This window comes from Thamnophis sirtalis, unplaced genomic scaffold (assembly GCF_051295495.1).
Source record: "Thamnophis sirtalis isolate CommonGarterSnake01/CBP01778 unplaced genomic scaffold, rThaSir2_p1.2 scaffold_8, whole genome shotgun sequence".
NCBI lineage: Eukaryota > Metazoa > Chordata > Lepidosauria > Squamata > Natricidae > Thamnophis > Thamnophis sirtalis.
The window spans coordinates 8,564,954-8,589,355 of NW_028261388.1; the positions used below are offsets into that span (position 1 = coordinate 8,564,954).

General features: G+C 47.5%; 1 protein-coding gene across 1 annotated transcript; it reads right to left on the minus strand.

The window, feature by feature from the left end:
- Positions 1-1,088: 1,088 nt before the first annotated feature.
- FZD4 (frizzled class receptor 4) lies at positions 1,089-19,057 on the minus strand. The gene is made up of 2 exons (XM_087721067.1): positions 18,680-19,057; positions 1,089-3,892 (listed from the first exon to the last, which is right to left on the minus strand). The coding sequence occupies exons 1-2, from the start codon at positions 18,944-18,946 to the stop codon at positions 2,558-2,560; spliced, it is 1,602 nt and encodes a 533-aa protein (XP_087577193.1). The 5' UTR covers positions 18,947-19,057; the 3' UTR covers positions 1,089-2,557.
- Between the last annotated feature and the right edge of the window lie 5,345 nt (positions 19,058-24,402).

The following is a 24,402-nucleotide window of genomic DNA, read 5'->3' on the forward strand; positions in this document are numbered from 1 at the left end:
CAACAAAGAGGATTAGGGGACTGGAGGCTAAGACATATGAAGAACGGTTGCAGGAACTGGGTATGTCTAGTTTAATAGAAAGAAGGACTAGGGGAGACATGATAGCAGTCTTCCAATATCTGAGGGGTTGCCACAAAGAAGAGGGAGTCAAACTATTCTCCAAAGCACCTGAGGGCAGGACAAGAAGCAATGGGTGGAAACTAATCAAGGAGAGAAGCAACTTAGAACTGAGGAGAAATTTCCTGACAGTTAGAACAATTAATCAGTGGAACAGAAATTGCCTCCAGAACTTGTGAATGCTCCAACACTGGAAGTCTTTAAGAAGATGTTGGATATCCATTTGTCTGATACGGTATAGGGTTTCCTGCCTAGGCAGGGGGTTGGACTAGAAGACCTCCAAGGTCCCTTCCAACTTTGCTATTGTATTGTATTGTATTGTATTGTATTGTATTGTATTGTATTAAAATGGAGCTCGGGGGACACATACTCCATTTCCGCTGTCAGAGGGCTGCAGGAGGCTGTCACGGCCAAAAACGGAGCCCAAGGGGCCCGCACGCGCCCCTCCACAGCTCCGATTTCATTGGCAGAGGGCTAGCAAAAACAAATTTCCAGCAAAAATGGCATTTATTCACAAGGCAAGGAGGCATTGAGAAATTCCTCCGCTGGAGACAATGGATCACCCGAGTCCAGTCCGGGTCACCACAGGTGTCCCCCGACACAAATGACATTGAGCTGGCCATGCCCACCCCAGACATGCCCACACCCCTGGCCCCACAAGGTCAAACACCACCCTGATGCAACCCTCAATGGAATCGAGTTTTATACCCCTGCTCTAAGATGTGCGGACTTCAACTCCCAGAATTAGAGCCAAGGTGGCGCAGTGGTTAAATGCAGCACTGCAGGCTACTGCTAGATCAGCAGGTCAGCGGTTCAAATCCCACCGGCTCAGGGTTGACTCAGCCTTCCATCCTTCCGAGGTGGGTAAAATGAGGACCCAGATTGTTGGGGGCAATATGCTGACTCTCTGTAAACCGCTTAGAGAGGCCTGAAAGGCCTATGAAGCGGTATATAAGTCTACTGCTATTGCCTAGCCAGCATGCTATGCTGGCTGAGATAGCCTGGGAATTGAGGTCCACACCTCTTAAAGGGGACCAAGGTTGACAAACACGAAAACAGGCCCCCAAAAGCTTAATTTTGAAGATGCTGTTTAAATCATGGCAATGGGTATTGAAAAGTCCCCACCTCTACCCCTTAGCCTTTCTGAGAATAAAAACCAGCTAAACATTTTAAGCCCTAAGCTCTACAAAGGAAACGCCACATATCGGATGCCTTCGGGCCTCCAATTTGGAAAAAGCTGCCAGACATTTGTTAAAAGTGGGGATTTAGTTCAAAAAAAAAAAAAAAAGGAAGAATTGTTCCATTTCTTGGAAAATGTTAAACTCCCGCCTCGATAGCGGAGGCTAAAAGTTTAATTCCTGAGCCAAACTTCCGCCAGCAACTTCTTAGTGAGACTTGAAAGTTAAATTAAGAAGGAAAATAGATGCATTATGCTTCGGTGTGTTTTTTTTTTTTAAAGGAAAGAACTTCTGCATCTCTCAAAATTCCCCCCCCCCCCGAACTTAAAAACCAGCTGTTGCCCCTGCAGGGGATTGGGTTATCACTATTATCCTCCTGTGATGTTTGAAGGTTAATCTTGTTTAGTAACTGCTGCTACGAAATACGAAAAGAAATCCTGCAGCTATTGTCCTTAAAGTTGCTTGGAACTATTGTGTTTGGAATTTATTTGAAATCTATCAAGGCAAAAGGTTTCCTGGATTTGATGACCTTATCTCTTGCACTGTGACATCATGATGTCATTTGGGGCTCATCCTGATTAGAAACGCATCCTGTTTCCATTCCATGTTTGTTTCCTCACACCAAATGCAGCCTAAAACCTTCAACGTTTCTTAGTCTGAGGACGCTAAAGGCAAATTGACTTCGCTTGAAATGGAGACCTTTCTCTGGTTTGTGTTTGAAGGAATTCTGAAGAATTCCAAAGTTTGCACCCTAAACTGCAACTTTCTGCGGCTCTGGACATCATCCCTTATTCAAGTTGAGAGATCTTTGATTCAAAATTCCCGGACACCAGCAATTCTCCCCAAACCTTGCAAGGGATTCCTAGGAATTCCTTCCCCTCGCCATTTTATTCTCTTGTACTATTTTATACAAGACAGTGATTGATGTGAGTCAGAACGGGATAAGGGGAAGAAGGAAGGGAGCGAGAGAAGGCACATTGTGCGTTATCAGGAGGCGCAAAGGCCCACAAATCCTAAAATCACTGCTTGTTGATAGACACCTCTGCTCTTCACAACTTTGTGAAGCCTTCCCCGTCCGTCCGTCCCCCCCAGCGTGGTTGAATTCCTTGCTGCTCTCCTCTCCTTCAAAATTCTGCAAAAACTCAAATATTTCTCAATAAAGGATTCATTCCAATGCTCCTTCTCCAGGTGCTGCTATCCCGCCAGCTCCTCCTGCACTGGGGAGGTGAAGGAAATAGAATTTGTTGGTCCCTGTCCTTTCTTTATACCACTGTCTCGTTCCCTTTCCCGGGCTTTATCCACCCGTCCGCCGCCCTTTTCGCTCCCCGCTTTACCCTCCCCGAATTCACCAGTCTATTGGAGCACTTTTGCCAAGTGTGTAGCGTCTTGGCCGACCAAATCCACATGCCAGACGTGATGCCCACAAGGAGGGACATGAAAATCTTGAGCATCTCCACAGCCATGTTGGAGGCGTCCGCGGAGTAGCGGAAGATTCCCCAGTTGGAGATCTCGTAAAAGTAACAGGCAATGACGCAAGTTGCTGGCACTGTGTAAAGCACGGAAAACACGCCAATCTTCACCATCAATCTCTCCAGCTTGTCTGTTTTGGTCCCGTCCTTTTGGAGGTTGGACCGGATCTTAAACAAAGCCACCAAGCCAGCCGCGATGAAGAGGGTGCCGATGACCAAGTAGGTGAAAAGGGGGGCCACCACAAAGCCGGTCAAGGCGTCGAGGTTCTGGTTGCCCACGTAGCACAGTCCCGTCAGCTCGTCGGCATCGACCAACCTCATGATCAGGATGACGATGGTCTTCACGGCGGGGATAGCCCAGGCGGCAATGTGGAAATACGAGCTGTGCATCTCGATGGCCTCGTGGCCCCACTTGAGCCCAGCGGCCAGGAACCACGTGAGGGTGAGGATCACCCACCAGATGGAGCTGGCCATGCCGAAAAAGTACATCAGCAAAAAAATGATGGCGCATCCGGTATTCTTCAGCCCCTCCTGGATGAGAACAGGTTCTACGGCTTCGTCGAAGTCACAGGAAATCCTTTCTCGGCCTACGGTCAGCCGGACAATATAAGCGATGCTATAAATATTGTAGCACATGCTCAGGAATATGATGGGCCGCTCCGGATAGGAAAACCGTGTGGAATCAATCAGGAAGGTCAAGACTGTGAAGGCGGTGGAAATGAAACACAGGCTCGCCCACACGGCCATCCAGATGTCGGTGAATGCCTTGGCGGACCGGCTGTAGAGGCCAGCGTCGTAGCCACACTTGAGGACACACGTCAAGCTTCTCCGGACCCAAATGTACTGGTCTGAGTTTGACCCGACGCTCTGGCACTCCTCGCCGGGGTGCAAGGGGGCCTTGCTGTGAAGGGGGACGTCTTCGTCTCCCGGCCCCTCCATGCACATGTGATTGTGGTCGTTGTGTGGTGGGAATTTGCTGCAGTTCAGGTTTTCTGGCCAGGAGAAGCCAAATTCTTTCAGGACCGGCTCACATCGCCTTTTGACGGAGAGGCACATGCCGCTGCAGGGGCCGATCGGGATGTTGATTTGCTCGGTGCACATGGGGACGTAGACGGAGCACAGGAAGAACTGGAGGAGGGGACAAAAAGAAAAAGGACAAAGCAACTTCAGAAAAGCGCACACAATGTTGTCTTCCCAATGTATCCTAGACTTCTCTGCGTTTCCCAACCTTGCGTATTTTAAGAAGGGTGGACTTCAACTCCCAGAATTCTCCAGCCAGCCATGCTGGCTGGAGAATTCTGGGAGTTGAAGTCCACACAAATCGAAACTGATTCATTTTGACCTAGGCTTCCCCAGCAGCACGAAGCCGAGTCCTCATCCCGATAAACCCCTTTTATTTAATTCACAGTGAATTCCTTTCCAGCAAAGTCTTTCCTCTCCCACAGTCTTTCAAGATAGTTCGCAATTACCGACCTTTATCAGGCTTGGAGAGCGGCCAGGCCGATATCTTTCAGATGCCGCAATACTTAGCAAGAATGCAGGAATGAACTAATGGTCTCCTGCAAACTCCACTCCCCTTTCGCTCCTCTTTTATTCACTATGGGAGGGGCCATCCATTCACCGTCCACCTGTGGCCTTACTCCCAAGTCGCCCCCTGTTCTTTAGCTGTTCCCTTCGTCAGACAACTCTGCGCATGCGCACACTGGGAACAGGCTCCAGCTGTTCTTCTGCCTCACTGATGTCTGACTCCGAAGGCAGCTGATAACTGTCAGACAGCCCTGGCCCCATCTCTGCCTCCAATGCAGAGTCTTCCCAGCCTCCAGGACTGGCCCATGTTCCTTCTCAACTTCTTCACTGTCCGAATCTGTTGCCAGCTCCGCTGGCCACTGGCGGACCACAAGAAAAGCCAGATTCACTTAACCGCCAGGTTACTAATTTAAAGTGATTCACTTCAACAGCCGTAGCCAAAAAGGTCATAAAATGAGGCCAGACTCACTTAACAACTGGCTTGCTTAGCAACAAAAATTTTGTTGTCAAATGTGGTTGTAAATGAAGGGTTTTTTTGCATAGAAATCAACAATCGGGGATCTAGCTAAAAGCACGTCCTTTGTCTTCCTTGACATAGGTAGGTTTTGTGTACAAAAAGAGAATAACCAAACTAAACCGAAATCTCCAAACCAAATATGGTCATCCGTGTATTTTTCTTGGCAACAGTTATTTGCTATTACTGGAATGTCTTTTCAAGTTCCCAGCCTGAAAAGCCAGTTTGGTCTAGTGGTTAAGACATTAGGCTAGAAAGCCGCAGACTGTGAGTTCAAGTCCCACCTTAGCCAGCTGCTTAACTTTAGGCTAATCACCAGGAGATTGTGATTTCTAGTCCCACTTTAAGAATGAAGTTGGGTGAATCCGGGCCAATCACCCGGTGATTGTGATTTCTAGTCCCGCCTTAAGAATGAAGGCCAGTTGGGTGAATCTGGGCCAATCACCAGGAGATTTTGATTTCTAGTCCCACCTTAATTAAACATGAATACCAGTTGGGTAAATCTGGGCCAATCACCCGGAGATTGTGATTTCTAATCCCGCCTTAAGAATGAAAGCCAGTTGGGTGAATCTGGGCCAATCACCAGGAGATTGTGATTTCCAGTCCCGCCTTAAGCATGAAAGCCAGTTGGGTGAATCTGAGCCAATCACCAGGAGATGGTGATTTCGAGTCCCACCTTAAACATGAAAGCCAGTTGGGTAAATCTGGGCCAATCACTAGGAGATTGTGATTTCTAGTTCCGCCTTAGGCATGAAAGCCAATTGGGTGACCTTGGGCCAGTCACTCTCTCAGCCCAACCCACCTCACAGGATTGTTGTTGCGGAGAAAATGGAGTTACTTGTAAAAATAATAAAGACAATAGATAAATAAATAAATAAAATCAGCCTGGGTTCCCATCCAAATATTAGCCAGGTTCAACCCTCCTTAGCTTAAGAACGACAGGACAACAAACTCAAACCTCTTTCCCTATTAAAAATGAGAACTGAAAGATTCTGGATTTTACCCAAAGTTCCCCCCCCCCCGCTCCAAATAGGCTCTCTCACCACAACAAAGCCAAGATTAAAGCAGGCCTGTTAATGCACCGCATCAAACATGATACTGTTTTGAAAAAAGAATAACCTTTCTGATCGACAAGCTCAGCGACTTAGCCACTGAGCCACCGTGTCCCTATAGCTATGCATAGTTCTATACATAGGAAGTTATTTTCACACAAATGCACAGGTAACACAAAAGAAAAATATGTCCCCTCCCAAACGCTAAACATGAATATACATGGCGATACCCCAGCCAAGCACTTTATAAAAACTTCACCGAATCAAGAAATGTTTGAAGCTGCCACCAGAAATAACTGGGATTAATACAGAGCCAGGAAGAATTCCGAACCATTGTTTTTCAGGCTTTATACAGATTGTCCTCAACATACGACGGTAACTGAGCCCCCAATTTAGGTTGTAAGTCATGACAGTCATAAAGTGGGCTACCAAATGACAACAGCTGAATTTATGACATTTTTTTGCTGCTGCTGTTAGCGAACACGCTAACAGTTGTAACAACTGAAGCCCACCGATTTTTTTCTGGAAACCTGGAAGTAATGCTGGTTTCTTGCAAAAACATAGTTAATTGTGGTCATATGAATGGCCATAAAATGCAGGCCAGTTGCTGAGCTTCCAAATTATGGTCATGTGATGTGGTATGTATTTGTGTGTGTGTGAGAGAGAGATAAAAAGATAAAGGTTCTCATCACACATATGTGCTAGTTGTTCCCGACTTTAGGGGGCGGTGCTCATCTCCGATTCAAAGCCGAAGAGCCAGCACTGTCCAAAGACGTCTCCATGGTCATGTGGCCGGCATGATTAAATGCTGAAGGTGCATGGAACGCTGTTCCCTTCCCACCAAAGGTGGTTCCTATTTTTTCACGTGCTTTCGAACTGCTAGGTTGGCAGAAGCTGGGACTAGTAACGGGAGCTCATTCCGTTACACGGTGCTAGGGATTTGAACCGCCGAACTTCCAACCTTTCTAATCGACAAGCTCAGTGTCTTAGCCCCTGAGCCACCGCGTCCCTTTTAGAAATAGGCAGGATGAGCTTTGAATCTGGATGCTAATTAGCTTTTAACTTTGACCAACTGGTCATAATTCAAGGATTACTGTATATGCTCATAGCACAAGGGTGCTCAAACTTGAACAACTTTAAGGTTTACGGACTTCAACTCCCAGCATGGCTGGCTGAGGAATTCTGGGAGTTGAAGTCCACAAGTCTTAAAGTTTCCAAATTTGGAAACTCCTGTCACGGGGTAATAGATACAGACGCGTTCTTGTTCAACATCTTCTCATATATTTACCTTGCAATGCAACTGTGTGCCTGTTTACTTGAAGATCAGCCTCGGTGTCACCCTTGACGTTTGCCTCCAAGTAGACATATTTACCTTAGGATCACAAACTCAGTCATGGAAAAAGCCAGGCCTTTGATGTTTGTGTGTGTGTGTGTATGTGTGTGTGTTGCATACGCATGTGTGTGCAGTTTTCTTGGCAAGATTGCAACGGTGGTGTAGGAAGTTAGCACCCACCCCTCTCCTAGAAAAAATGAGATATTTTAGGAAATATTTAAAAGAGCAGACTATTTCCCCTAGACGGGAGGAAGAAACTCATCCCCTCCACCCCACCTTTGTCAATGGGCCATTAAGGCCTGAGCCAGTCTATTCTACATAACAAAGATCTCCCCCTTCAGCTCCAGGGTGATGGGATTAAGACATGGCCCTCAGGATGTGATAGGAATAGCCCTCTACCCATCTCACCACATGGCACCTGGGAAGATTATATCACCCAGCAAGGCTCAACCAAGCCTGGGAGACAAGCAGCCTACAAAGTTAGCTAAGACCACTGACCGCGAATCAAAACACATTTCTTACACAGGAACAGGAAACTCTAAGGTGGGACTCCTTAACACTCTCAGCATCTCTCCCCTTCCCCACCCCACGGACCTCAAACCATGTCCACCATTAAAAATCATCTTTCTAAACAGTCCCCATGTTTCCAGTGTCTTTTTCCCCACTTAGAACTGAACCCAGATGGACATTTCTTCCAACAGTGGTTTGTTATTGTCTCCTTCTTAGAGCTGCGAGAAAGTGACCGGCCCAAGGTCATCCATCTGGCTTCAGGTTTAAGGCAGGACTAGAACTCCCAATAACCTAGTTTCTAGCCTGATGCCTTAACTACCGGTAACTACACCAAACTGGATTTTTGGAAATATGAGTGTGGTCTTAGGAGGAGGAGGAGGAGGAGGAGGAGGAGGAGGAGGAGGAGGAGGAGGAGGAGGAGGAGGAGGAGGAGGAGGAGGAGGAGGAGGAGGAGGAGGAGGAGGAGGAGGAGGAGAAGGAGAAGGAGAAGGAGAAAAAGAAGAAGAAGAAAAGGGAGAAGGAGAAGGAGAAGAAGAAGAAAAGGAGAAGGAGAAGAAGAAGAAAAGAAGGAGAAGGAGAAGGAGAAGAAGAAGAAGAAGAAGAAAAGGGAGAAGGAGAAGGAGAAGAAGAAGAAAAGAAGGAGGAGAAGAAGAAGAAGAAGAAGAAGAAGAAGAAGAAGAAGAAAAGGGAGAAGGAGAAGGAGAAGAAGAAGAAAAGAAGGAGAAGGAGAAGGAGAAGGAGAAGGAGAAGAAGAAGAAGAAGAAGAAGAAGAAGAAAAGGGAGAAGGAGAAGAAGAAGAAAAGAAGAAGAAGAAGAAGAAAAGAAGAAGAAGAAGAAGAAGAAAAGGGAGAAGGAGAAGAAGAAGAAAAGAAGAAGAAAAGAAGAAGAAGAAGAAGAAGAAGAAGAAGAAGAAGAAGAAGAAGAAGAAGAAGAAGAAGAAGAAGAAGAAGAAGAAGAGGAACACCTATTGAATTTAATATAAATATTTATGGCCCTACCAAAGTTGTGTTTGCCCTTCACCATTATTGGCCTAGAGAATGGCTCTTAAGCCAATATCGTTCCACTCCAAACAATTAATACAGATCGTCCACAACTTACAATCACAATTGAGCCAAATGTACTACAATTGAGTCCAGAATCTCCACTGCTAAGCAAAACATTTCTTAAGTGAGCTTTTCCCCACTTTATGACTTTCTTTGCTTCCGTGGTTAAGCGAATCCCTGCCCTTGTTTAAGTCAGTAACACAGTTGTTCAGTGAAGCTGGTTGATTGGTGCTTGTCGGACGGTCGCAAAAGGGGATCATGCAACCCCCGAGGACGCCGCAACCGTCATAACTACGAGCCAGTTGTCAAGAAGCTGGATTTTGATCGTGCGACCTTGGGGAATGCTGCAACAGTCGTAAGTGTGGGAAACGCTCATCATTCACTTTTTTTCAGGGCTAAATCTTTAAATGATTACTAAATGAACTGTCGTAAGTGGAGGACTAGCTGTACTTTGGTAGGAAGCACTAAGAAATTCAGAGGGCTGAATGGAAAAAAGATAAGAGGTTAGATCTGAACACAGAGTCTTCTGTTACAGGCCACGCTCTCAATCTCTGCATCCAAAAGGAGATATAAATTTGGTTTTTTTCCACCCCAGTTTTACGCAAACTGGAAAACCTGTTAAGATCTTACCACTTCCCTGAAAAAGCCACCCCAAACTGGTCCATTCTAGCCGCTAGCAACAAGCAAATAAACCATTTACGGATCCAAGGAAATGGAAAGCTTTATTGCAGTTGTGGATCGCTAATTATTAATGTGGGCTAGAAACATGCCTGAATGCATTTGACCTACGGAGCTGTTTCAAATGTGTTTTTAAAAGCCGGGGCCCGCTTAGCGTGGCCCAAGCTGAGTCACTGCCTGATTCTCCCCTGCAGTTTCGTTTTCGAGCATGTTAAATGGAGGGATTTTCCGCCTCCATTAAGGTGAACATATCTGACATACTTTAAGGCAACTGCTGGTTTTGTCTTTTGTTTATTAATGTCAATTTGGAGCACCCACTCTGGTGTCAGCGCTGAGTGCGGTTGTGTAAATTCCTCAGCTACCTGAGCAAACACACACACTCTGTGCAGGAATCACCTGCCAATCTCCTCAGACAAACCTGAGATTTTCTTTTCAAGACAAACAACTTTTTTTTTGCCTCGGTGTGCAAATTAATGTGGGAGGGGGAAAGAGGTGGGGGGAGACGAGGGGGGGTTGGCAGAGAGGGAGGGAGGGAGACACACACACATATACACAGAGAGAGAAACAGAGAGAGAGACAGAGAGAGACAAAGACAGAAACAGACAGAGACAGAGACACAGAGAGCGAGACACACACACACACAGAGACAGAGACAGAGAGAAAGACACAAACACAGAGACAGAGAGAGAGACACACACAGAGACAGAGACAGAGAGAAAGAGAGAGAGAGCAACAGAGAGAGACACACACAGAGACAGAGAGAAAGAGAGAGACAGAGAGCAACAGAGACAGAGACAGAGAGAAAGAGAGAGACAGAGAGAGCAACAGAGAGAGAGAGAGAGAGAGAGAGAGAGAAAGACACAAACACGGAGACAGAGAGAGAGACACACACACACAGAGACAGAGACAGAGAGAGAGACAGAGAGAAAGAGAGAGAGCAACAGAGACACACAGAGAGAGACAGAGAGAAAGAGAGAGACAGAGAGAGCAACAGAGACAGAGACAGAGAGAAAGAGAGAGACAGAGAGAGCAATAGAGAGAAACACAGAGACAGACAGAGAGAGAGAGACAGAGAGAGAGAAAGAGAGAGACAGAGCAACAGAAAGAGAGAGAGAAACACAGAGAGACAGAGTCAGAGAGAGAGACAGAGAGAAAGAGAGAGAGAGAGACAGAGCGACAGAGAGAGACAGAGAGAGAAACAGAGAGACACAGAGAGAGACAGAGAGACAGAGAGAGAGAAGGAAAAGGAGAAAAACTTTAGACAGATTGCATTACAGCTTTGCAAAAAACAAACAAACCGCCAGATCCTTTGTGGATTTAGATGTTATTGTAAGTCTGTTTCTTATCTTGGCAGATTCACACCCAGTGGAAAACTTTGCTACTGCTCATCTAGGGAAGAGAAGAACCAGGGGAGACAGGATAGCAGCCTTCCAATATTTGAGGGGCTGCCACAGAGAGGAAGAAGTCAAGCTATTTTCCAAGGCACCCGAAGGCCAGACAAGGAATAATGGATGGAACCTGAGCAAGGAGAGATTCAACCTGGAAATAAGGAGATTTTTTCTGACAGTGAGGACAATCAACCGATGGAACAGAAGTTGCCTTCGGAAGTTGTGGGAGCTTCATCCCTGGAGACTTTCAAGAAGAGACCGGACTGCCATTTGTCAGAAATGGAGTAGGCCTCTCTCCTACTTGGGCAGGGGGTTGCCTCCAGAACGACTTGCCTCCAGAAATTGTGGGTGCTTCATCACTGGAAGTTTTTAAGAAGAGACTGGACAGTCCCTTGTCTGAAACGGTATAGGATCTCCTGCTTCAGCAGGGGGTTGGACTAGAAGACCTCCAAGGTCCCTTCCAACTCTATGCTGATTCTGCTTCATTCTGAAAGCTCCTCACCATCCTCTCAGCTTTAGCTTCCAAACTGCCACACCATGAGTGAGAAAGAGACTTACACAATATGCTGATCGTGATTGCAAAACAATAGTGGAGAACCAAGATATGCTATTTGCTGGTTAACAGGAAAGTCTATGAACTGACCTAAAACGACTTTAAAAAAAAACTCTTCTAAAAATAATGTAGAGACATAGAGCAAATCCCAAGACAGTGGAACCTCTATGTTTATTCTAAGCAAGGACTTCACTGCAGTGGTGAAATTCATTTTTTTTTACTACCGGTTCTGTGGGTGTGGCTTGGTAGGTGTGGCAGGGGAAGGATACTGCAAAATCTCCTTTCCCTCCCAATCCAGGGAAAGGATATTGCAAAATCTCCATTCCCTCCCAACTCCTGGGGGGACGATACTGCAAATTCTCCATCCCCACCCTACTCCAGGGGAAGGATACTGCAAAATCTCCATTCCCAGCTCACTTCTGAGAAAGGATACTGCAAAATCTCCATTCCTACCACACTCCAGGGGAAGGATACTGCAAAATCTCCATTCCCAGCTCACTTCTGAGAAAGGATACTGCAAAATCTCCATTCCTACCACACTCCAGGGGAAGGATATTACAAAATCTCAATTCCCTCCCAATCCAGGGAAAGGATACTGCAAAATCTCCATTCTCAGCCCACTCCTGGGGGAAGGATATTGCAAAATCTCCATTCCCACCCTACTCTAGGGGAAGGATACTGCAAAATCTCCATTCCCAGCTCACTTCTGAGAAAGGATACTGCAAAATCTCCATTCCTACCACACTCCAGGGGAAGGATATTACAAAATCTCAATTCCCTCCCAATCCAGGGAAAGGATACTGCAAAATCTCCATTCTCAGCCCACTCCTGGGGGAAGGATATTGCAAAATCTCCATTCCCACCCTACTCTAGGGGAAGGATACTGCAAAATCTCCATTCCCAGCTCACTTCTGAGAAAGGATACTGCAAAATCTCCATTCCTACCACACTCCAGGGGAAGGATATTACAAAATCTCAATTCCCTCCCAATCCAGGGAAAGGATACTGCAAAATCTCCATTCTCAGCCCACTCCTGGGGGAAGGATATTGCAAAATCTCCATTCCCACACTACTCCAGGGGAAGGATATTACAAAATCTCAATTCCCTCCCAATCCAGGAAAAGGATACTGCAAAATCTCCATTCTCAGCCCACTCCTGGGGGAAGGATATTGCAAAATTTCCATTCCCACCCTACTCTAGGGGAAGGATACTGCAAAATCTCCATTCCGACACTACTCCAGGGGAAGGATACTGCAAAATCTCCATTCCCACCCTACTCTAGGGGAAGGGTACTGCAAATTCTCCATTCCCACTCTACTCCAGGGGAAGGAATACGTCATGTTATGTTGGCGTGGCGAAGTGAGTTTGACAACCCTGGTTTAGAATAGAATAGAATAGAATAGGGAATAGGGAATAGAGTAGAGTAGAGTAGAGTAGAATAGAATAGAATAGAGAATAAGAATAAAATAGGATAGGGAATAGGATAAAAGAGAAGAGAAGAGAAGAGAAGAGAAGAGAAGAGAAGAGAAGAGAGAATAGGAATAAGGATAGAATAGGATAGGGAATAGGAATAGGAATAGGAATAGGAATAGGAATAGGAATAGGAATAGGAATAGGAAGAGAAGAGAAGAGAAGAGAAGAGGGAATAGGGATAGGATAGGATAGGGGATAGGGGATAGGGGATAGGGAATAGGAATAGAATAGCATAGAATAGAATAGCATAGCATAGCATACTATTGTTTTACTAAATAAAACAATATAATCATAAAGATACAAGCAACAAGGTTATAGTCATAAGTAAAAAAGAAGATAGGTAATAGGAAGGAAGAGAAGAATAATAGTAATATAGTCTTAGTAAATAGTTTAACAGTGTTGTGAGAATTGGTTGTTTAGCAGAGTGATGGCATGCGGGGGAAACTGTCCTTGTGTCTAGTTGTTCTGGTGTGCAGTGCCCTATAGTGTCATTCTGAGGGTAAAAGAGGCCATTATGGTGCAAGAACAAGCAAGAAGAAACCCCAAAGAGGAAAGGAAAGGAAGGAAGGAAACTATTTTAAGAAATGCTCACCGGGATTAGGCCAAATGCTAATCCAGCATTTGACATAGTAAAATATTTAATCAGGAGCATTTAAACACAACACCACAGACAGGAAGTAAATATTTCTCTTCCACTGTGGCTCCCTAGCAGTTGGCATGCACGATTCCAGAGGCCACAGCTAGTCCTCGACTTATGACCCCCATGGAGCCCAACATTTGCATTGCTAAAGTGAGACGGTTGAGTGAGTTTCACCTTCTTTTACAACCATTCTCATCACAGTGCTTAAGTGACTCACGGCAGCTGTTAAGTTAGCAACACGGTCGTTAAGTGAATCTGGCTTCCCCGTTGACTTCGCTGGTCAGAAGGTGGATCAAAGGTCGATCCCATGACCCCGGGGGGCACTGCAACCGTCATAAATATGAATCCGTTAGATTAGCACTTGCAATTAACGGGAAGGAGCAAACCGAGTATTATAGCACATGGGAACTAATCTACCGATGGTCGTGACCCATCAAAAGCGCGTTCCACAAAAGCGTGGTCGACGAAATCGTGTATGTGACGTCATCACAACGCGACGAAAAAGATCGAAAAATTGAAATAAAAATTAAATTACAGCAAGCCGATTCACATAAAGGTAAGGGTTAGGTTAAGGGTTAGGGTTAGGTTAAGGGTTAGGGTTAGGGTTAGAGCGTTAGCGTTACGTTTAGCGTTAGGTTAAGGGTTAGCGTTAGGTTTTTCGTTACGTTAAGGGTTAGGTTTAGGGTTAGGTTTAGGGTTAGGTTAAGGGTTAGGTTTAGGGTTAGGTTTGGGGGGGTTAGGGGAAGGTTTTAGCTTTATTTTTACATTTTTCTATCTTTTTCGATCTTTTTCGTCGCGCTGTGATGACATCACATACGCGCTTTCGTCGACCGCGATTTTGTCGTCCGCGGTTTTGTGGTAGAACCCCGATGGTTAGAGAACAAATATGAAAGTCAGAAATGAAAGGAGATTGGTGAAATAGAGAAAAATATATGAATAGAATTAAATAATTTAAGAAGAAGGATTGCTACAGTATCAGATACGTTCTGTATATCAGTATTAAGTTACCAGCAGATAAATATGAGTATGGTTGTAAATTTTTTGCTGGTTGTTATTGCACAAGATATTTGTACCCACACTGTTTAATGGAAGATGGATTGTTGGTATTAAAAGAAATTTTTTTTAAAACATTGAATAATAAATAAATAAATATGAATCCGTTGCCGAGCGTCTGAATTTTAGTTCACGTGGATACTGTGATGGTTGGAAGTATGAAAAAGCGGTCGTAAGTGATCTCCCCCCCCCCCCAGTGCAGGTCTCACTTTGAAGAGTCCGTAAACAAAAGGGTTGTAAGTCAAGGACAACCTCCATCACAGTGGGTCTCAATCTTCCTAATGCCGCGACCCTTTAATACAGTTCCTCATGTTGTGGTGACCCCCAACCATGAGATTATTTTATGTTTTCCGTATTTTTTCAAAAATATGTGGTTTCCGACGGTCTTAGGCGATCCCTATGAAAGGGTTGTTTGACCCCCCAAAGGGGTCCCTGACCCACAGGTTGAGAACCACTGCTCTATCAAGACCCCTGGATAACCACTGTGACTGTACTAGGATTCCATCCAGTCCAACTGGTGGCCTTCAACCAACCTCCTGCTGATTACCTCCCAAAGACCCATTAGATCCCACAGATTAGGCCTCCTCCGAATTCCATCTGCTGGCCAATCAACCACCCGGAGGAGGGCCTTCTCTGTGGCTGCTCCGGCCCTCTGGAACGATCTCCCCGTGGAGATTCGGACCCTCACCACCCTTCAGGCTTTCCGTAAAGCCGTTAAGACCTGGCTGTTCCAGCAGGCCTGGGGCTGTTGAGTCCCATCCCCTACTCGAATTGGTTGTGCTTGTTGAGACCTTTTAAATTGTTTTGTATTGTTGTCTGTTCTGTTGCCTTCCCTTTTGTATTGTCCCCCCCCCCTTCCCTTGGTTTTGTTAGCCGCCCTGAGTCCCTCGGGAATAGGACGGGATACAAGTTGAATAAAACCTCTAAACCTTAGGAGAACCGATTGAATGGCTGAGCAATGAATGGCACAGATATCTCTTTTTAATCCTTAATTTCCCAGCATTTTGTTTTCACGAATGACCCCTAGAGTAGACCCCTCCTTGTCTGCTTTTTGTCCATTGTGTGAAATTTTTATACACTTCCCTTGTGTTGTGTTGTGTTGTGTGTGTCTGTGTCCCTCCCTCTCTCCAAGCCCTAAAAACAAAACCATCCCTCCTCTTCCTCCTCTTCCTCTTCCTCTTCCTCTTCCTCCTCCTCCTCCTCCTCCTCCTCCTATCTGTAATTTTCTCTTGTCCCCTAATCAGTCTTGGTTAAAGGTAAAGGTTTCCCTCGCATATATGGGCTAGCCATTCCCGACTCTAGGGGGCGGTGCTCACCTCCGTTTCAAAGCCAAAGAGCCAGCACTGTCCGAAGACGTCTCCGTGGTCATGTGGCCGGCATGACTGAATGCCAAAGGCGCACAGAACGCTGTTACCTTCCCACCAAAGGTGGCTCCTATTTTTCTACCTGCCTTTTTTTACATGCTAGGTTGGCAGAGAAGCTGGGGCAAGTAATGGGAGCTCACCCCATTACGTGGCGCTTGGGATTCGAACCGCCAAACTGCCGACCTTTCTGATCGACAAACTCGGCGTCTTAGCCACTGAGCCACTGTACCTTCTGTCCTACATCCTACAAGCTGCGTTTCCTTACAAGCCTCGCTTGCTTTTATTTTCAGTGCCCTCTGGCATGATTCCAAGCTTGGAATTTGGTTCCCCCCCCCCCACTTCTCAGCTGCGGAAACACACTGTTAACTACTTAACTTAGCACAAGCCTGATCCCCATTGTAATTCTGATCTTCCAGCCATGTAGGGGGACAACTCTCCTGCTTCAACCTCAGCTGGGTGCCGCCCCCCCCCCCTCCCTGGCGGGCAACCCAACCGTCCTCCAGTCTTTTGCCAAGTACCTGTTTCCTCTCAGCACACCTGATCTCCCCCAAAGCCTCCTGTCTGGGAAACACCCAGGAGTGGATTAATCTCTCCAATACTCCGAAGAAGAGAAAAGCACGTTTTTGAAAAGTGCAGGACGAGGAGTCATCGTTCTTTCATGCCCGCTATGAATAGGGTTGGATGGGCTGTTTCTTGCAAAGTTTTACAGTTGTCTGTCTCTGCTCTGCCCAGCCTTCCTTGAGAAGCCCCCCCCCCACGCCTTCCAGCCTTTGGAAACACCCCACCCACCCACCCATTCACCCACCAGCAGAAACACAGCCAGATCTGAAAAAATACTTGCAAAAAGGGAGCCGTTCTTATCAACGGTCACAGCCTCGCCAGATCTCAGAGAAGGGTGCATGGCCCTATCCAGAGGATGAACTTTCCAAAGCAGCTTTCTTGTGACTGTATATAGAGGCGGTCCTTGATTTACGACCACAGTTCAACACACACAAACACACACACACACATATCAATTTCGGTTACAAAGTGAGACGTCTATTCAGTGAATTTTAGCAATAGCAATAACAGTAGACTTATATACCGCTTCATAGGGCTTTCAGCCCTCTCTAAGCGATTTACAGAGTCAGCATATTGCCCCCAACAACAATCCGGGTCCTCATTTTACCCACCTCGGAAGGATGGAAGGCTGAGTCAACCCTGAGCCGGTGAGATTTGAACCACTGAACTGCTGATCTAGCAGTCAGCCTGCAGTGCTGCATTTAACCACCGCGCCACCTTGGCTCATTTTGCTCCACCTTGCGACTTTTCTTGCCACAGCAGTGGAGTTGAAATCCCTGCACTTGTTAAGTTGTTCACTTAGCAACGCAGTTGTTAAATGAATCTGTTTCTCCCATTGACTTTGCGGGTCAGTAGGGTGGCCATAAGAGGATCCCATGACCTCCAGCGACCCAACAACGGTCACCAAGGTGAGTCAAGTTCCCGAGCGCCTGCATTTTGATCACACAACCGTGGGGGCTCCATGCGACAGTCGTAAGTCTGAAAAACGGTCACAGGTCACTTTCTGCAGTGCCGTTGGAACTTCGAATGGTCACTCAATGAACTGTTGTTAAGTCGGGGACTATCTGTAATTCCCAGCTAGACTCAACTTTGATGACAATTTCCACAACCTGTTTGAGCAGGTTGGCTAATGGGAGTTTTCTGGGTTAGTAGCTTGGGATGCGGTAGCTCAGTGGCTAAGACGCTGAACCTGTCGATCAGAAAGGTCGGCAGTTCGGTGGTTCGAATCCCTAGCAAGGCATAATGGAGTGAGCTCCCATTATTAGTCCCAGTTTCTGCTAACTTAGCAATTGGAAGGCATGTAAAAATGCAAGTAGAAAAATAGGAAGCACCTTTGGTGGGAAGGGAACGGCGTTCCATGCGCCTTTGGCGTTGAGTCATGCCGGCCACATGACCACGGAGATGTCTTTGGACAGCGCTGGCTCTTTGGCTTTGAAATGGAGATGAGCACCGCCCCCTAGAGCCAGGAACGACTAGCACATATGTGCTAGGGGAACCTTTACCCTTAGCCTATATTGGTCAAGCAAGATGACTTCATAACATGTGCCAAAACGTGCAGGGTTTAAGTTGGGCAAAGAAAGGCACAAAGTCTTGGATATGGGCAAGCATTACACACGATCTCAATCGGACCTCTGATAAGGCACTCAGCACATGGCCCGGGAGCTCTTTTGGTGCTCTCTTTCATTCAAGTGGCGCCTCTCAACCCATCTACCCCTGCTTAAAAAAAATAAATAAACACCCTCAATTTTGCCAAACTCCGGAGCGAAGAGAAGAGAAACTACAGGAAATCCACGCTGGATTCCGAGCCTTCTTCTTCTTTTTTTTTAAACCACCTCGATCTTAAAAGTCCAAAGGCTGAGATCTCCACGCGGCTCACCTCGGAGTTAAGGCAGCTTCCAACCCCAATCTGCAGGATTCCCTTTCGCATCCCAGGGAAAGTCAGCCCGGCCCGTGCAGAGAAAGTAAAAACCGACCCGACGAGGAAAAAGTGGAGGGAGAAAGGGATAGTGACCCCCGGGAGGGAGAAAGGGAAAGTGACCCCCCCCTGGGAGGGAGACAGGGAAAGTGAACCCCCCAGGGAGAACGGGAAAGTGAACCGGGAGAACGGGAAAGTCACCCCCGGGAGGGACAAAGTGAAAGTCACCCCCCCCCCGCCAAGGGAGAACGGGAAAGTGATCTCCGGGAGGGGGGAAAGGGAAAGTAACCCCCCCACGGGAGGCACCCACCTGCAGCTGGCTGGAGCAGCCGTACTGGATGAGCGGGGTGAACGTGGTCAGCTGGAGCTCGGCGTCGGTCTGGAACTGGCTGCCCACCAGGTTGGGCATCTTGGTGACGTTGTAGCCCAGGTTCTGGCACATGGAGATGCGGATGGCATCGCAGCGGCGCTCCTCTTCGTCGCCGAAAGCGCCCGCCGCCTCCAGCGCCGCCAGCAGCAGTAACAGCAGCAACCGCCGCCGCCGGGCACCTCTGTGCCCCGCCGCCGCCGGGCACATCGTCCGCCAACCCTTCCCGGCTCCAGCCTTGCCGGAGCAGGAACCGAGAGCGCCGCCGCAGCCGCCGCAGCCACTCCTTTCCCCCCGATCGCCGCCCGCTTGCTTGCGCCGAGCGCCCCGCCGAGCGCGCTTCTGGCTCCGCCGCCGGCGCAGCGCGCTGTGACACCAGGCGAGGCGGTGCTGGCTGGGCGAGAGGGCGGCGCCGGGGCTGCCGGCGAGGAAGGGCGAGAGGGCGGGCGAGCCAGCAACCTGCCCAGGGGAGGGGAGGCCTCGCTGCTTCGGCCCGCCCACCCGCCGCCCGCGGCCTCCGGCGCCGGCCGAGAAAGGCTTGCAGCCGCGGAGATGAAGGACGCCCTGGAACGGAAAGCGCGCGGAGTTCTCGCAGGGTGGGCTCCCCCCACTTTTTTTTGCCACGGGATAGAGTAGAGACCACGGGAAGGGTTAATGCCACTATAGTGCCTTGGTAAGGCCACGCGTGGAGTGGGTCTGGGACAATTTGCACACAGCCAACTTGTCACAACCAACTTATCACAGCCAACTCGCCAGGGTCAATTCAACAAAGGCAGCTTGCCATCACCAACACCACAAATAACTGGGCATGGCCAACTTGCTCCAACCAACTCACCACAGCTAACTTGCCATGGCCAACTCATCATGGCCAACTTGCCTCAACCAACTCACCACAGCTAACTTGCCATGGCCAACTTGCCCCAACCAAGTCACAACAGCTAACTTGCCATGGCCAACTCACCATGGCCAACTTGCCACAACCAACTCACCACAGATAACTTGCCATGGCCAACTCACCATGGCCAACTCGCCATGATCAACTCACTACAACTAACTTGCCATGGCCAACTCACCATGGCCAACTTGCCACAACCAACTCACCACAGCTAACTTGCCATGGCCAACTCACCATGGCCAACTTGCCATGATCAACTCACTACAGCTAACTTGTCTTGGCCAACTTACCATGGCCAACTTGCCACAACCAGCTCACCACAGCTAACTTGCCATGGCCAACTCACCATGGCCAACTTGCCATGATCAACTCACCACAGCTAACTTGCCATGGCCAACTCACCATGGCCAACTTCCCACGACCAACTCACCACAGCTAACTTGCCATGGCCAACTCACCATGGCCAACTTGCCACGACCAACTCACTACAACTAACTTGCCATGGCCAACTCACCATGGCCAACTTGCCACAACCAACTCACCACAGCTAACTTGCCATGGCCAACTTGCCATGATCAACTCACTACAGCTAACTTGCCATGGCCAACTCACCATGGCCAACTTGCCACAACCAACTCACCACAGCTAACTTGCCATGGCCAACTTGCCATGATCAACTCACTACAGCTAACTTGCCATGGCCAACTCACCATGGCCAACTTGCCACGACCAACTCACCACAGCTAACTTGCCATGGCCAACTCACCATGGCCAACTTGCCACGACCAACTCACCACAGCTAACTTGCCATGGCCAACTTGCCCCAACCAAGTCACCACAGCTAACTTGCTAGCTGAATATTCCGGAAGTTAAAATCTGGGCATTTTTAAAGTTGTTATAGGGTTGAGAAACACAGTAGCTTAACTGATTGATTGCTTTGATGTGTAGCAAGCAAATGAAGCCCCGCCCCCCCAAAAAATCCTTCTTTGCACCCCCAAAAAATCTTAAGAAAGAGAGAAGCCAAGAAAAGAAACATCTTGCAATCAGAAACCCAAATAACCCTGGCTATTGGGAAGCAAATACATTGAATTTAGCCCGTATATTCACAAAGTCAGCTCGCTAGAGGTAACAGACAAACTAAAGATAAGGGCATAGGATTAATTACATTTGTTAGACAGGATTAAAACCCCAAGGAAGCCAGTATTTGGGATTAATTACATTTGTTCAACAAAAAATTTAAAAATCCAAGGAAGCCAGCACTTTAGTCTTTATTGCCGGCCTTTGTGAGACAAACTAATCAAAATCAAATAACAATAGTACACAAAAGTAAATAGGTAAAGGTTCCCCTCGTTCAAATGTGCTAGCTGTTCCCATCTCTAGGGGGCGGTGCTCATCTCCGTTTCAAAGCCGAAGAGCCAGAACTGTCCAAAGATGTCTTCATGGTCATGTGGCCAGCATGACTAAATGCCGAAGGCGCATGGAACGCTGTTCCCTTCCACTCAAAGGTGGTTCCTATTTTTCCTACGTGCATTTCTAAGTGCTTTTAAACTACTAGGTTGGCAGAAGCTGGGACAGGTAACGGGAGCTCACTCAGTTACGCGGCGCTAGGGATTTGAACCACCGAACTGCTGACCTTTCTGATCAACAAGCTTAGCACCTTAGTCACTGAGACACCCTCTAAATCAGGGGTGACAAACTTGTTTTCATTGAGGACCACATCATGGTTGTATTTGACCTTGGAGGACCAGGTGGGTGTGGCAGGGGTGGGCGTACCTATAGAACTGAAGAGCAACAAAGAGGATTAGGGGACTGGAGGCTAAAACATATGAAAAACAGTTGCAGGAACTGGGTATGTCTAGTTTAATGAAAAGGACTAGGGGAGACATGATAGCAGTCTTCCAATATCTCAGGGGTTGCCACAAAGAAGAGGGAGTCAAGCTATTCTCCAAAGCACCTGAGGGTGGAACAAGAAGCAATGGGTGGAAACTAATCAAGGAGAGAAGCAACTTAGAACTAAGGAGAAATTTCCTGATAGCTAGAACAATTAACCAGTGGAATAACTTGCCTCCGGAAGTTGTGAATACTCCAACACTGGAAGTTTTTAAGAAGATGTTTGTCTGAAGTGGTGTAGGGTTTCCTGCCTAGGCAGAGGGTTGGACTAGAAGACCTCCAAGGTCCCTTCCAATTCTGTTATTCTAAGATAACCTGAACCTGAAATAAACCTCATTGGAAAAGTTTACTTTGGAAAAACAGCCTTGTGCAAATACTACTATGCCCCTGAAAAGATACTCTCCCTCCCTCTCTTCATATCTGCCCTAATCCTTACACACCGCATGGGATACTTTCCCAGATAAGATTTTTCTACAGTCCAGATAAGAGGATTTTGCTCATTAATCATATTGCCACTTGAGACCGATAAGGTTTAAGCTTATACAAAAGGAGACATTGTGATCCCCTCCGGAACACAACAGTACAGCGCGGGTCAAGAAATGACTAAATAATTATTTTTCTTGCGTTGACATGAGAGCAATCCATCCATCCATCGAGGCTGGGAAATGAATTTATGAAAAATACAATGGGAGTTTTAAAAGTTTATGTCTGAATTCCCAGCTCGCCAGCTGGATAACTGCCAAGCCGCTTTATGGCATGAATGGTCGTGGCCCACTTGAAGGATCTGATTTATGTTTACAGAAAATCTTTTTAGGAAGCAGTTAGGGCCCTTTCGTAGTGGTGGGAGCCTTCCAACTCCTGTGAACAGCACAAGAGCTCCATAGAGTTGCCTAGAGCTGGGGTCTCCAACTTTCTGGACCTTAGGGACCACTAAATTCTAATTTTAAATCCCGCAGACCACTCATGTGATGTGCCTAATGACTGGCTGGGTGGGCGTGGCTAGGTGGTCATGTGACTGGCTGGGCGTGGCCAACTCGATGTCACTCAAGTCGAGGGGCGACTCGCCAGCCTCTACTCGCCCCCTCCCACCCACTCCTCGCCTAACTGCCCGGGCTCCTTAGGGCCCCAACAGGAAGCAGTTGCTGGAGCTAAGCAGCCACCAGGAGAAAGAGTTGGCAAAACAGCTGGCTCCGTTCAAATTGGATCTGACCGAGAAGGAGGCTCAGCAGAAGCACCTCAATGAGGACTACGAGCATAGGTTTTCCAAGCAGAGGGAAGACCTGTGGGAGTGCAAGGCCAGGTACCGGCGCCTGCAGGCTCAGAGGGCTGAGATGGTCAGCCAGTTCCAGGCCATGATGCAGTCCTACTGGAACAAGGCCCTTCGGCTCTTCACTACCAGTGGTGCTTCCCTCCAGCCTTCACCCAAAGCCCCGCACCAGGAGGCTGAACCAGATCCCAAATTGGAATTTCTGCCCCTCTCCGACCCATGCAAAAAGACCCCGAAGGGGGAGACTCTCTGCAGCAACACAAACGTTCATTGCACGTATCCGGCCCAGGGGCCGTAGTTTGAGGACCCCTGATTTAGTGCAATATAAAAAATGCAAATAATTTTTCTGTGGACCACCAAAATTTTATCACGGACCACCAATTGGAGACCCCTGGCCAGGGGTGGGTTTCAGGCGGTTCGCGGCAGTCCCCGCGAACCGGTTGGTTGGCGAACCCGGAAGTAAGTAACTTCTGGGAATGCTGAAGGGTCCACCCACCTGCCCACGTTTCTTACCCGGTTTTGACGAATTCTGCCCTTCCACGCATGCGCAGGACGCATACAGCGCCTGCGGGATCCTCCAGGAGCAGCTGGAGCATCGCACAGACGCTAGTACGCATGCGTGCACTGCGCGCATGCACGAGGACGCTGCCGGCCCCGTTCCAACCAAACCGGTTGGAACGGGGCGAGAAACCCACCCCTGCCCCTGGCCTAGAGTGTTATAGTTGTGCAAAGATTCCCAGTGCTTCCCTAAAATTCTGTGTCTAGCCGTCACCACTTTTAACATCACCAAGGACAATTGTAGGGTAAACATAAGTTGGAGGTGAAAGCTAAGACTTCCGAGAATCTCCGTGTTATTTTATTGCCGGGCTGAGAAACCATGACAACTTTACAACCCATGGACTTCAACTCCCAGAATTCCTGAGCCAGGAAAATATTTGTAGCTCACGGTTGAAAGGAGAGGTCCTTGTGTTCTAGCAGACGTTTCATTACTCAACTAGATAACATCATCAGTGCTGGTAGGGAGTGGGGTTTACTCTCAGTTTATATCCTAGTGGCTTGCCCTGTCAGTGTTGGTGTCTTACAGCTTCTTTGGTTGGACTGTTTATTGTTAAGGCTGTTTAGCAGTTCCTGGATTGGAACATTGTTTATTTCTCTATTGTTGGTCTGAAGTTAATCTTAGTGTTAATCTTTGCTGGGTGCTGATTGCTGGTGTGTGTGTGTGTGTATGTGTGTGCGCGCGCTTAACAGGTACAGTGACAGGGCAAGCCACTAGAATATAAACTGAGATTAAACCCCACTCCCTACCACAGTGTTTCTCAACCTTGGCCTACCTGAAGATGCGTGGACTTCAACTCCCAGAATTCCCCAGCCAGCAAATGCTGGGAGTTGAAGTCCGGACATCGTCCCATTTTCCCAACTGAAACTATGGTGAAGTCTCTCTCTATCTTGTGAAATTAAAGAGTTTTTCATCACCATGAAAGAACAAATGATCAAATGGGCACAGAACTTTGGCTATAATATTGAATTGGGTAAACGGGAAAGATTTTGGGGAGCAAACTTAAAAATGACACTATCAGTTGCATACAAGGAAAATCAGTACAATTTTTTTTTACA

Coding starts and splice junctions, on each gene's coding strand:
- FZD4 (XM_087721067.1), bottom strand. CDS start 18,946: ATGTGCCCGGCGGCGGCGGGGCACAGAGGTGCCCGGCGGCGGCGGTTG. Junction 3,893..18,679: donor GCTGCTCCAGCCAGCTGCAG/GTGGGTGCCTCC, acceptor CCCCTCCTCCAG/TTCTTCCTGTGCTCCGTCTA.